General features: G+C 40.5%; 1 protein-coding gene across 1 annotated transcript; it reads left to right on the top strand.

Annotated features, from left to right (window-relative positions):
* Window positions 1-393: 393 nt before the first annotated feature.
* Window positions 394-12,023, top strand: LOC104077510 (sushi domain-containing protein 4-like; the record flags this gene model as incomplete). Its single annotated transcript, XM_009578783.1, has 3 exons — window positions 394-706; window positions 8,164-8,343; window positions 11,835-12,023. Coding segments are annotated over exons 1-3 (682 nt in total), but the record flags the coding sequence as incomplete, so codon positions are not given.
* Window positions 12,024-13,024: the final 1,001 nt, after the last annotated feature.

Genomic DNA, 13,024 nt, shown 5'->3' with positions numbered 1-13,024 from the left:
GCTCATCTTCTGTTTTAGTTACTGTGTCTTCGGATGGCAGTTAGGCTTCATGCCCTTTTCTTTATTTCCTCTTTTTCTTGGCTTCTGACACATTATTATTCTTTCCAGTGACTGTGCCAGACCTCCAAAATCCCATAGTCTCCAAGAGTAATTACAGATACATTATTGTGCAATCCTCACTGGTAGGTTGGGTCAAGTGCTTTATGTTTGCACAGGTCAGCTACTGAGGAGTGTGGTTGACTTTGCTTCCTCAGCAGCTGCATGACAAGGTGGGAGTATTTCTGTCACCTGAGTGTTTCTGCTGTAGCTGGAGGTTGGTCCTCTCCCGAGTCTGGAGTACCCGGTACCCAAGTAGGGTTGCTAGTGGTCATTAATGGATGGTGTGAGGCCCCCATGAAAATTAGATGTCAAATGGAAATACCTAGAAAAAGCACGACTAAGGCTGCACGAGGAGTAAATGAACACAGTTTGATTGTATCTTTGTCTGACGTAGGGTTTGATGACCTACATGCTTGTGCTGATCCTGGAGCTCCTGAACATGGATACAAGACACCCAGTGCAGGTGTTTTCTTTGAAAGTGTGGTAGTCCGGTTTCATTGCCAAGAAGGATACAGGCTTAATGGTACTTCAAAAAAACTTTGTGTGAGACACTTTAATGGCTCCCTGAGCTGGAAACCAAGTGATAAACCTGTGTGCCTACAAGAAGGTAAGTCAGTTTTCTTAAAGCACTTTGCCAGTGTCAGTTCTTCTCACTTGTCCATGTACCATGTTTGTGTGTCTCAGCACAAACCGCAAAAGACTGGCGTCCATTTCACTGCATCTTATTTGATACATACTTTAGTTTCCCATCCATCCCATCCATAATCCCCATTTTTCGGTTAAATTTATACCGTGGGAGGCTGTTTGTGTGCGTGCACATGTGTTGAAGGGGACATAAAGAAATCTGAAGGAAAAAAGATAATACATTTCTCCTTTTACCTAGTTACGAATTGATGCAGAGAGAAAAAACAACCTCCAGTATCAGTAAACTGTAACTATTTATTAAAGCTGTCCACTTAATACTCCTGTCTGTAATATGTTACTAGGAAAATACAATGAATTTCCAATGCTACTGCTGCTGCTAACCAGGAGTTTTAAACAATTATATTTTATGGCATGTGCATGATTTGGGTAGGAAAATATGCCTGGACTGCAGAAGTTTAAAGTCACAGTAGAAGTTTACTTTGAGTTTACTTTTCAGACTATTATGGCATAAACCAATTTATTTTTATTGTGTTGCATTTTTGAAATTGTATTTGGTTTTAAATAATTAGGATGTTAAATTACTTTCTTCTTCTAGGAGTTAGATAGAGGCAGGATTAATTTGAATATCATAAATGTAAATTTTGGCCGAAAATACATCCAAGCAGCACAAACGATTTATTTCACCAAGTATATTAAAGCTATAACTTGGTTTTTTTTTTAATTTATTTTTGGTCAACAGAGCTATTAAAATCAACAGACATGGAAAGTGTTAGTTGAATCAAGTGTGTACATGTTACTGTTGTGACTTCTCCACTGAAGTCATTTGCCATTGCCTCATTGTCTTCAAGGTGGAGCAAGACAAATTCTATTGCAGGATGCCTTCCATCGTTTAAAATCAGATAAATATATGGACTTCATTCAAAAGTAGTTGAAGACTTATGTGGCTCATGTACACATTTACCACATAGGATCATGCATCACTCGGCATGTGTAAAAACTGCAAGTACTTGTTTATGCTGATGGGTGGGTGGGTATGAGACTCCTGTGCCGGAACAGGGGTGCATGAAGGGATGTGCCACAACAGGAGCAAGCCAGGACTGGGAGGACCATGCTCAGGAGATACACGAGAAGGGAACAACCCTAAACAGTGGTCTGTGTGAAAGTGGTGCATGAGATATTGGAGAGAGTAGCCAAAGGCAGCTGGTAAGTAGTCCATGGTCTTTCAGGTAGCTGCCCTGTTGGCAAGAGAGGTCTTGGTAAAATATGGGCGCCTGGACACGTGTGAGGCCACAGGCTACAGAGCCGTGAGGGACACAGTCTTGAGCTGTCTCGGGGTATGCACGGAGATGACAGCTGATGTGTAGAACATAAAGGTGATGGGGGCCAATAACACCTGGCCATAACGATTGCGTGGGGCAGCTTCAAAGAAACAACCTGATGCCTTTAAAAATAATGTATGTATGAAATTCACACCCTCTCCTGTTACAGCCACCTTTCATAAATGCCCTTGCCTCTCACCTCATGGTTATTTAAGAAAAAAATACATGTAGAGTGACAGCAGCATATGTCTAATCTGTGTATTCAAACTACCAGAAAAAGCTATAATGCTTCTAGGAATTTTGAAATAGTACCTGTATCATCCACTGCAGTTGTTAAAATGAGCATTAACATAAGCATGTTTTATTGAATATTCAAACCTCTACCCAGGCCCCCCAGTCCAGTGGAAATCTGTGGAGGAAGTTTCTGATCACAATGCCATCAACAGCAACACTGCCACTGATGTCAGTGTGATCAACATTTGAGCCAGGTGTTTTTAAAAAAGAAAGAAATTGGAAGATGAGAATATGATGGATGATGTGACAACAGTTACTTAAGAGATAATCATTACTTTACAGCACAGAACACTTAAAAAGGATTGCAAGCCAATGCTCTGATCAAGCAAAGCACTTAAGCTTGAGCATAACTGTAATTATGTGATTAGTCTTGTTAAAGTTCTGTGCTGAAAATCAGGCATACGCAAAAATGCTTTTTATTATTTGGACTGAAGAGTAGGACCCTGATTTAGGATTTAGTGAAGCAAGTGCTTAAGTACTTTCCTGATTAACGGTATAATACTACCTCAGGTATTATTAAAAAAAGCCTAGGGTTTAGCAATAGGAAAAAAAAAAAAGATGATGGAATTAATTCTTCTTTCCAATGCACAATACAATCACTGATTCAGAAGAAATACTAAGCAAAGGATCAGTGGCGATCCATTTGCTTAAGTGCTTTTTAGAGTGATCCTTTTGTGTACTGGGAGCAGAATCATGAGAGAGGAGCACGATAGGGAGGTGGGTAGTGTAGGAACGTGGCACATCTGGAGAGCAGTTAAGGAGGAATTATAACAGGGTTTGTAATTCTCAGCTGTCTAATGACATACGTAAAAGCCCTCATTGCAGAAATTCTGTAATGATATATAAAAAAAAAATTGAAATTTGTAGCAGCTACTGGAGAAGTAAGAAGTTAATGTTTTACCATTCACCATTAGCTTTCACAAGGCAAAATGAACTTTATATTGCATTTACCCGTTTAAGGCAGGGGCTGATTGACATGTTTGCTATCGTATGGTATACATGCCTCTCATCCCAGTATATGTAAATGTCAGATATTGCCAGCTGAGCTTGAACAGTAAGAACACTGAATACTGCAGTTCATTTTAAGTTAACCTCAGAAGTTTGGATTCGACTAAGGATGGTTACATATAATTTTATGTCTATACGTTATGTACATTTAATTGTCATTATGTGTTTGCTAGAACAATCTCTAATCACAAACGAATGCTAGTTACCAAAGGAAGCACAGCAAAGGAAGCAAAGCAACCCGTTTCAGAATGTAATTGATTTTAAAACCAATACATTTGTCTGGAGCCCTTCATCCAATCAATTTGATTTTATAGGCCTGTCATTTCTCATTAAGAGGCAGGAGATTTTAAGTGTCAGTATGAGAATGAAGTTGCATGACTAGCTGCCCGATAAATGCCCTGTCAAAAATCGGTGTGCTTAGAGTTATGTTCTCATGTTGATCTACAGCATGTTGTGACTGTAACTTCCATCAATTCTAATACAGTTATGCACATAAATACCAAAGCTCTAAGGTAGGAATTTTGTATTTAATGTTTAAGAGCAATATGTCGTGTTGTTCACACTTTAATCTAATCTTCTCCCACTGTGATAATGTGGCTGCTGAGACTGTTGCCCTACTTGGAACAAATGCTACCTCTTTCCTATGAGATTAAATCTAAGTTCACAGTGTACGTGGGGATGGCAACCAAGCCAAGAGCTGTACCCTTCTCTCCCAGTGCTTCTGCAGGCAGACGCCTCCGAGATGTCCTCAGTGCCTCATTCTCCCAGTGACAGGGATGATAAACCTGCAGTAAAAGTAGCGGACTAGTACATAGCTTGGCTACAGTTTTCCTGTATGACATTTAACACTTGTTTCTCTTTGCCTTTGTCCCTGGATCTGTGAGATGACTTGAATATTTTTATTTCTCCATCTCTTATCTGTCTTGCCTAGTGTTTGTCGAGCCTTAAACCTTGTTCCAAGCACTATATGATGTTTGTAACCTGTGCTTAGCACAATGGCCACAGATCTTAGGCGAAGTCTCTGTGCGCTGTTGTAATACAAGCAAAGACAATAAAGAGAGGGTGTTATTTAATATGTTCTGAAATACGGTGTTTGCCTTCCACAGAGGTATCCTACTAACACAGCACTATGGATTTAACACTAGTAAAAACCAAGAGACAATATCGAACTTAGATGCTTATTTTTAAGAGCACAGAGTCCAGATGAGCTGTCCCTACATTCAACCCATTCTTCATGATGTTCCTTTCATCCTTTCTCTGTGTTCCTCTCCATACCAGCCTGTCAATGTTGTGGCTAGATGTAGTCAAGGCTAATTCAGAGACCGCTCCACAGTGAGATACATAGGAGCACCGGACCTATGCATTTGAGTTTACATACGGACTAGCAAACAAAACAGTGCCAGAGCACGGGCCAGGGCACTGTTCTTCAATTGCACGTACTGTTACAGTGTTAGAAAGGTCCCCGACATGGTTTTGACCAATGTCAAGTAGAATCATAGAATCATAGAGTAGTTTGGGTTGGAAGGGACCTTTAAAGATCATCTAGTCCAACCCCCCATAGTACTCCCCAAGCAATTCCTACAAGCACCTTCTGGATTGGCATGGACCAGGGACAATTTTTGGAGGGTGAGAGCTCATCTGCAATAGACACAAGCCATGCGAAGCCAGCGCGTACCCATGGATGGTGTGGCTATCTCCACAGTCATGCCTTTCTTCTGAGTTGCCTTTATGGTCCAGGTGCTCTTGGGAGGAGGGAGAGTGGTCCTCCTTCCTTATGGGCTGGAAGAAACAGTTCTGAGAGACGATGCATGGTTTGCCCACAAGCTAAAGCACTATAACTATAGTGTTTAACAAGTTTTACTCTTCAGACCAATCTTCCTGTGATGGGGGACACACTTTGTTTGCTAAAACCAAGAACTCCTAATGTACAAAGCTGCATTTTCATGAAAGTTAGGTCAAGATGAGCCCTTGTACCTGGCAGGCTGTCGGGCCTGCCAGCTGCACCCCACCTCTTTGTGCCTCTGCAAGATAAGAAATGTGTTCCTAACTGGGGCATTCTTTTGGCTGACCCATTTTAATATTCACATGGTAGATCTAAGCAGATCATGTAAAACTGCCAGAAAGGAGTATAAGTCACAGCCATTGCTGTTCGATGCTGGTCAAAGACCATGTATTCCCTTAAACGGTTTAGCAGCTTCCACGGATTTGCTGAAAAGTACTTAAAATAAAGCAGTTTATTTTCTAGGGCAGGACATTTTAAAATCCAGTCACTTATTCTCAGCTTTTTCCAAGCAGAATTGGTGCCAGCTAATCCAGTTGTTTGCGGAGAGGCGGTTACTGCAATTTATGCCTAAGTGCCAAACAATACAAATTCAGCCAGTGGGAAAGCATTTGCTCGCAAGGCATCAGGAAAAAGAGCTGTAATACTGTGGTCCATTGGTCTCACTTTTAGCCAGGGCTTGTAATAGCCTGTTATCAAAGTCAGCCAGGATGTCGCAGGGGAAGGATGGTACAGTGAGCAACTTATCACTGTTCTCTGCCAACATCTAGCCGATTAAAATGATTCGATCTATAGCTGTTACTTGAAATAATGGGGATGAAGTCGCTGTAATAGATCATTGGTACAGAATCAATTTCCCCCGCTTTGAAAGTGAAATCTCATATTTTACTGCAGTGTATGTATACACACCTCTTTTATTTGTATAGCAACAGAAAGCTGTTACGCCAACAGAGCGAGCTGTTCATTGACGCTGTCTTCTGGCATCCATCTCCGACCTCCTCCTGGGTGGCCGCGGAACAGGATCCCCATCCATCTCATCCCCTCCTCGGGGGTGCCCAGGGCAGCCTCTTCGTGACACCATTCAAGGCTTAGCGTCAGGCATTTCTTATGGGGCATCCTCTGCTGCCTCCTCTGCTGATTAACTTGCCAGAGAGAGAAAGAGAGAGAAAATTGCCCAGTCTTTGAAGGCGATGTTTTCATCCTCAGCCCAGTGCATTTTATAACCTTCCCAGACTTAGGCATTTATAAATGAATAAATTCTAATAAAACGTCTTGCTGCAGGTTCTCAGGCCGCCTGGCAGGCTGCCAGCCCTTCCTGTTACAGACAGCAGGAGGTACCTGCAACAGCAGCCAAGGAGCTAAAAGTAACAGGAGAAGTGGGAGAACTAACAGGAGAAGTGGGAGAATTTTTGACTAATAGTATCTCCAGGCCCCATACTAAAAGTTAGCTAAGTACAACGTACTTCAGAAGAACATCCCTCTAATGGGAAGGTACAAAGGAAAATATGTTTTAACTGGGGAAGCAACACTCTTCCACTTCATGTTAGTAAAATTTAGCGATGGAGTCTCAGAATAATAGATCCTCTAGTTTTCCTAAATGAATAAATACATTATGAAATACATTTGCTTTTAGTAGTTTGTGTGTGCTGTGCTAAATGACAGTTTATCTTGCTTCTAGTTGCGCTTCTAAGCAAACAGGCAAGCTGTTGCTATCACTTTACTTTGTGCCTGCTCACCATTAATTGCTAAATACAAATTTGGAGTTGCCTCTTCCTCTTCAGCGAGAATTACCCTTGGAAATGGCAGAAACTTTCTCTTTTATGCAAGTCTCAAGGGACTTCTGAAACTTCTTTTTTTTAATAAATATTGCATTCCTAAATGAAGGTAATTACCTCTTGTGGGGGAAGTGTTGGAAAAAACCTAGCATAAAACAGGCTTATAATATTTTTACTGTCTTGCTTTTATTTGAAATACTTTGTGGGTTTTGATGCCTGGAAACTTTTATCACCATCTCTGCCATGGATTGACTGCTGGCAGACAAGCAGATAATTTTGATTATATTTTCCCAGTATTTAATCTTTTCCTCTCTTCTGTTTAATCTCACTTTACATTTATGAGGAGGATGAACTTTGAGTCACCTGGACTATTCCTTTATATCCTCTTGGCTTGTCTCTTAATTATTTAGTATTAGCAGAGGGATTTTTACCCTGCCTCACCCTTTCCTTCCACTTTCCACACCACCTTTCATTTTTTAGTCTTGGGTTTTATTTTACATTTTGGTGTCTTTGGCACTGGTATGTACAGTGAGATATAACTGTCTGATACATGTATCACAGACAGGTAGTAGAGCCCCTGCCTGTACATCACTAGGGGTTTGCAGTCATTTCCCTTGTTGAGAGTCTTCTACAAGCACTTGAGATGCTGCTCAGGGTCTTAAAAATCACGCCCTCTAAAGGCATATGAATTCAGGCACATAAAATTACCTGATTTAAAACCGAATCAATGAGATCAAAGTCAAGACATTCTCATAACGAACTTTGTGGAATGGAGCTGGATAAACCCTTGTAAATGTACCTGATTTTCATCTGTCTCTCTGCTAAAACTGCAGTTTTCCTGTGTTCCTCGTGCCATATCTGTATTTTATCTCTTCTTTCATCCTGTCCTTAGTGCTGTCAAAGAGTCTGCCTTCACATGGGACTTTGGGATAGTCAGACTGTGTGGTGTAATTTGCACACATGATGAATGGAAGGACAAAATTAAAAACAGTCCTCCTAAACGCTCTTAATTATGTTTGTTTAAAAAAGTCTGGGGGAGTGATCCATCGTTGTAGCACGTCAGCTTCTACTACAGTGCTATAGACTTTGTAACCAATGGTTAACTAGGGAAAGGACATAATTACTGAAATGCATGTTTAAGCAGAGCACTTAAATTAACTGATAACTTTTGCTTAAAAGCTTGATTATTGAATAGCTAGCCATGTTTTTTTAATTAAGTTACTATTTTTTTTTTTTCATGAAGTCACAGATTGCCTTGTTCCACATGTTGAAGATGCAGAGATTCATAACAAGACATACAGGACTGGCGATAAGTTAATAATCAGCTGTCATGAAGGATTCCAGATCCGTTACCCTGACTTAGACACCATGGTTTCAGTATGTCAAGACGATGGAACATGGGATAATCTGCCCATTTGTCAAGGTTTAGTACACCAGCACATCCTGTTTTATAGCTCATGCACCTTGTGATAGTTTGCCAATATTTTTTCTACGGTTGTAAGGATGTCAGTGATCTGATAAGTCCCATATTTGAATAGTGCTGCTGCTAAGATTTTTCCATTTCTCTTCCCTGTTGCTCACTGCAGGAAAGAAGATGCCACTTTCTGAACATGTCCATAATTAAAATACTACTTTAAATGTTGCTTTTTGTTTGCTAGTCTAAAATCTGACACAGATACATTGAATTTGAAAAAAAAATCAGGGTTCAGTCAGCCAGAAGTTCAGCAAAAGGTCTGATGGGCAACTGACATTTTTGCACCAATTAATTTCTTGAAATATTGAAGCTTCTGACTGCAATTTACCTTTCTTTGCCTGGTGCAGTGGGCGGGGGTAGAGGAGAGAAGCTGGAACCTGTTCTTCTATCGGAGTTTTCAGCAGAGTTGTTGATCAGGTTCACAGTCCATTTTCAGTATTGACTGAAAATTCAGGATGTGCAGAGGAATGATTTTGGCCAGAAAAGCCATTAGCTGTAGAACTAGTAGTGTCGGTAGCACGGGATCTCAGCTTCGCTTAGACTGCAAGAAATGGCTGGGGGTAAGCCAGCTTTAGTGAATGGAAATTCAATAACCCTGGGCTGCTATTACCTTTACTTTTCTAACACGCATGTGTTAGTACCATTGACTTGGTTTTAACCAATCCACATCTTGGTAACAATTGACCAGCTGAACAGCATCGAGAGATTTTAGCTATCTGTGCTAAGGAGAAGCCTGGGTTAGTCCATTTGTTGTCTCCCAAAGCTCCTACAGTTCTCTGTAGGCACTTAAACCGTCACATCAATTTGCAGCATCGGGGCAGGCAGGGGAGCTGGGACACTTCGAGGAGCTGGGACACTTTGGGGAACAGCGACAGTGGCAGGGTGAGACACGAAAGTCAGGGCTTGGCGTTTCAGCTGTAAAGTGAGGAGATTGATGGGCAGCAGAGTCCAAAGTTACAGGAGCTTAGTTTGTATGGGTCTCCACAGCTAGGACCCTCAGTTTGGGGCATATCAAACTGTATCTTAAGGTCTTGTTGTAGAGTATGGTACAGGCAGAAATTTAGGCACATTCCAGGGCTAGCTCAGTGTATCTGAAGAGGGCCAACAGAAAAGGGAAGTTTTCACAAACCCATAAAAAAGTGGGCACTAGTTTTGGGGTATCGTATCAGCAGTGGCATGGTGTGTGGCAGTAAGAAGTATACACCCCATTTTTGGGTGCACCTCACATCTAATTAAGGTAGATTAAGACTCTTGCAGTTGGGTGAGGTGAATGCTCCTAAGATTAATTTGTAGGTACTGTATTGCCAAAGATCCAGGTGGAAATTTTGTGAGAGCCAGTATTAACTGGGTAAGCAAAAGTACTCCAAGTACCCCTTGGCATGTTACTTTCTTCTGTTGCTGTATTTATACTATCAAACACAATCAATTGCTGCTACTCAATATTCAATATTAACAGCTTTTAAAAATAAAAACAGTGCTAATAAAAGTTATTAAATCAGTTGCACAAGAGCAAAGTGCTGTAACTATCAAACAGGTAGAGAATAGGCAATTCAGATTCAGGCATCTGCCATTTTTGCCAAATTCTATAAACCTGTTCCAAAAGCGACTCCAGAATTTTCTTTTTGCTATGTCAGGCGCTCATAATATCAAAGGCGTTTGTCTACTTGCACTAGGTAGGCTGTCAATTACATTTCTATGGCCCTTTGATTACAACAGGCAGGGGAGTCTTATGACACTAAGATGCCTTTTTTCTGGCAGTGCAGTGGGAAAGGATTGTAGAGCATATAAGAATCCAACCTCAAACAATTTTTGCCACGAGATAACAATGATAATTACTGATCTGGAATGATGTGAATTACTTAGCAAAAAAATGTCAAAAATGAAGTTTTCAAGCAGTTTGAGGTGTTTGGAGACCTAGGGATTTTCACAAACACTTGGCTCTCATACAATTAATGTAAATCTCTGTCCTGCTCCCAATGAGCATTAAAATTCTAAGCCGGCAGGACAAAATTTTCCCTGATACAGTTTGGAGGAGAGTAAGCTCGGTCTTGCTCGGGCAGTCTGCGCTCTCTTTTTCTGTCCCACTGGAGGCTGCTTATCTTGTCCTGCTCAGTGGGCTGCCCAGTTTGCAGGAACCGGCGTGTTATGTGTGGGGCGTATTTGATCAGGGGTACGAGCAGTGGCCCATAGATAGGATGCTTGAAGCTTTATTTGAGGAGGGAGATAACCAGCTAGTAAAACAGCTATCAAAACCATTGCTCTGGTAGTACAATGTGCTCTAAAGAGCCTTCAGGCTTTTTCTGTTGCTTTGTTTTGCTTTCGTCCCTCTCCCTCAAAAGACCATTGCAAGGAAATAACCACTTGAAGTGCTGCCGAGACTTTTCCTTTTAGATGCCAGTATCTTACAAGAAGTTCTGCGACTGATTTTAGTTTCCCCCTCAGGCTCAAAATTGTGAGAGCCCTATGAACATCCTTCACAAATTCCTAGTAGTGGCAAGAGACCTATTTATGGATTGCCATAATGCAGCTCCTATTAGTCTCATAACTTTATAATATTGTTTTTCATTCCCTGATTACTAATCATCTTTCCTCCACATTACTGCAAATTAAAAAATCAACCGTATGAAGTATTACCCAGAGGGTCATTTCTAAGGCCATGAGGAATTATTTTTTTTCTCTAGTACAAACTCTTATCTAAATACCAGCTCAAAACAGACTCTGAATGTATGTGAATGGCATGTTATGAAGTCATGTCATCTATTAAATTCACGGCTCTTTCTTGCACCAAATATGGTACAAATCCCTCAGAAGTAATTCCAGAAGTAGAACATAGTCTCTGACTACATTTACAATTTCTGGTGATAACGGGTACCTTAACTTTTCGATAACCTAATCTGAGACCTCGTTCAGTGTTTATCGTGGGACTGCTCATAGGAAGTCACATCCCTTTAGACTTTCTCAGACCGGAATTTCAAAATCATTAATTCCGTCTGCAAATCTTTTACAGTTGTGTGCACTTTGTCACAGGAGCAGTTTTAATATTAAAGATGGTTTACATGCCTGTCAGAGGAGGAATAAAACTCATGGTTTATATAAATGACAATCTTTATTTAATTAAAGATTCTACCTCGAAAAGAAATTGCCATCTGCTAAACCAGTGAATGTTTGTGAAACAAAATGCTGTTATTTTTAGTAAACCTTTCCTGGATTTCTTGAGAGTGAATCCCACGCTAGCAAAGCATGTGGGCTAAACAACAAAAGGGTTTGAAACAGGATAATGAGGCGTATGTATCTGAGGGAGATCATGCAGGCATGCCATTCATAGTAGAGGTGGTGAAAAATATCACACTGCTCAATTTAGGAATTATAACCAACATGTGTGAAGCAGACTGAGATAAGCACCTTATAATAAAAGATACCTCCCTCTTCTTAATTTGCAGGTTGCCTGAGGCCATTGGTTCTTCCTCATAGTTACATTAACATATCTGAGTTCGAGTCCTCCTTCCCCGTAGGAACAGTGGTGTATTATCAATGCTTTCCTGGATATAAACTAGAAGGGGCAGAGTTCCTTGAGTGCATGTATAACCTTATCTGGTCAGATAGCCCACCTAGGTGCCTTGATGTGGAAGGTAAATGTCTTATTGTTTGTTTTTCTTTCAATTTTGCAAAATCAGCATGCTCTATATGATTTTCACTCAGGGCTGTAATCACGGTTATGCTCTATGTAATGTTTCCGCAGACCATGGAGAGTGTATCTGGGTTTTGTTGCGTGCAACCTATTGTGGTTCACTGCACCGTTAGCTCTTGGTGTTCCCTAACTAACGTTTACTCTCTCAGTGTCTGAAGTGCAAGAGGGGAAGCTCTTAACAGTGATTACTTTGCCCTTAAAATGTAAATTCTTCGCAGCTTTTCTAATAAAAATACTGAGGAAGTTATGGAATTCACATTCATATGCAGATGGTCAGAATTTCTATAGATATGGGTAGATTTCCGTGATAAACTAAAAAATACTCCATAGAAACTCTTAGTTTGGGCTGTGCCAGCTGCAAACATTATTCAGTGCTACATGATGCTGCATGCTTGAATATTTGTTGTCTTTCATAGTAGTTAACCTTAAAGAAGCATTTGCAACTGAAATGACTGAGCTAATTTATTGATTAGGAACATAAAAACCATTCAGTGTGAAATAGAGGTAAATTGTACCAAGCCAAAAGGAATAATCTGTGACTGTAGCTGCCGTGCTGGAATGGAGGATATTGTAGTGCATTTATATTTGCATCCCATACGTTTAAAACAAAGATACAGAATGGATTGCCTCATACACTGTCAAAGCCTTGTGAACTACCTTCCTCCATCTTCATACTGCATCTTGAATGAAACATCCTAGGAAGTCATCAGAATCCAAATACATCCTCTGCATTTCATTCCCCTAAAAGGACTACATTTTTGCTCTATTTCAAGCCTGTAAGGAAGCTATCTATATGTAGAATTTAGCTAAAAGCAATTATAGGAATTCATATGTCATTCTTACGTCACTGAGCTAAATGCTAAGCATTCTGGAAGTGCAAAAATTTGCCAACAGCATCACCAAAGTGATATACTGCACAAAAATAATAAAATTATCCTTATT

This window comes from Fulmarus glacialis, unplaced genomic scaffold, assembly GCF_000690835.1.
Source record: "Fulmarus glacialis isolate BGI_N327 unplaced genomic scaffold, ASM69083v1 scaffold12075, whole genome shotgun sequence".
Classification (NCBI taxonomy): Eukaryota; Metazoa; Chordata; class Aves; order Procellariiformes; family Procellariidae; genus Fulmarus; species Fulmarus glacialis.
Note: the sequence above shows the minus strand (reverse complement) of the source record. Positions and strands in the feature narration are given on the sequence as shown.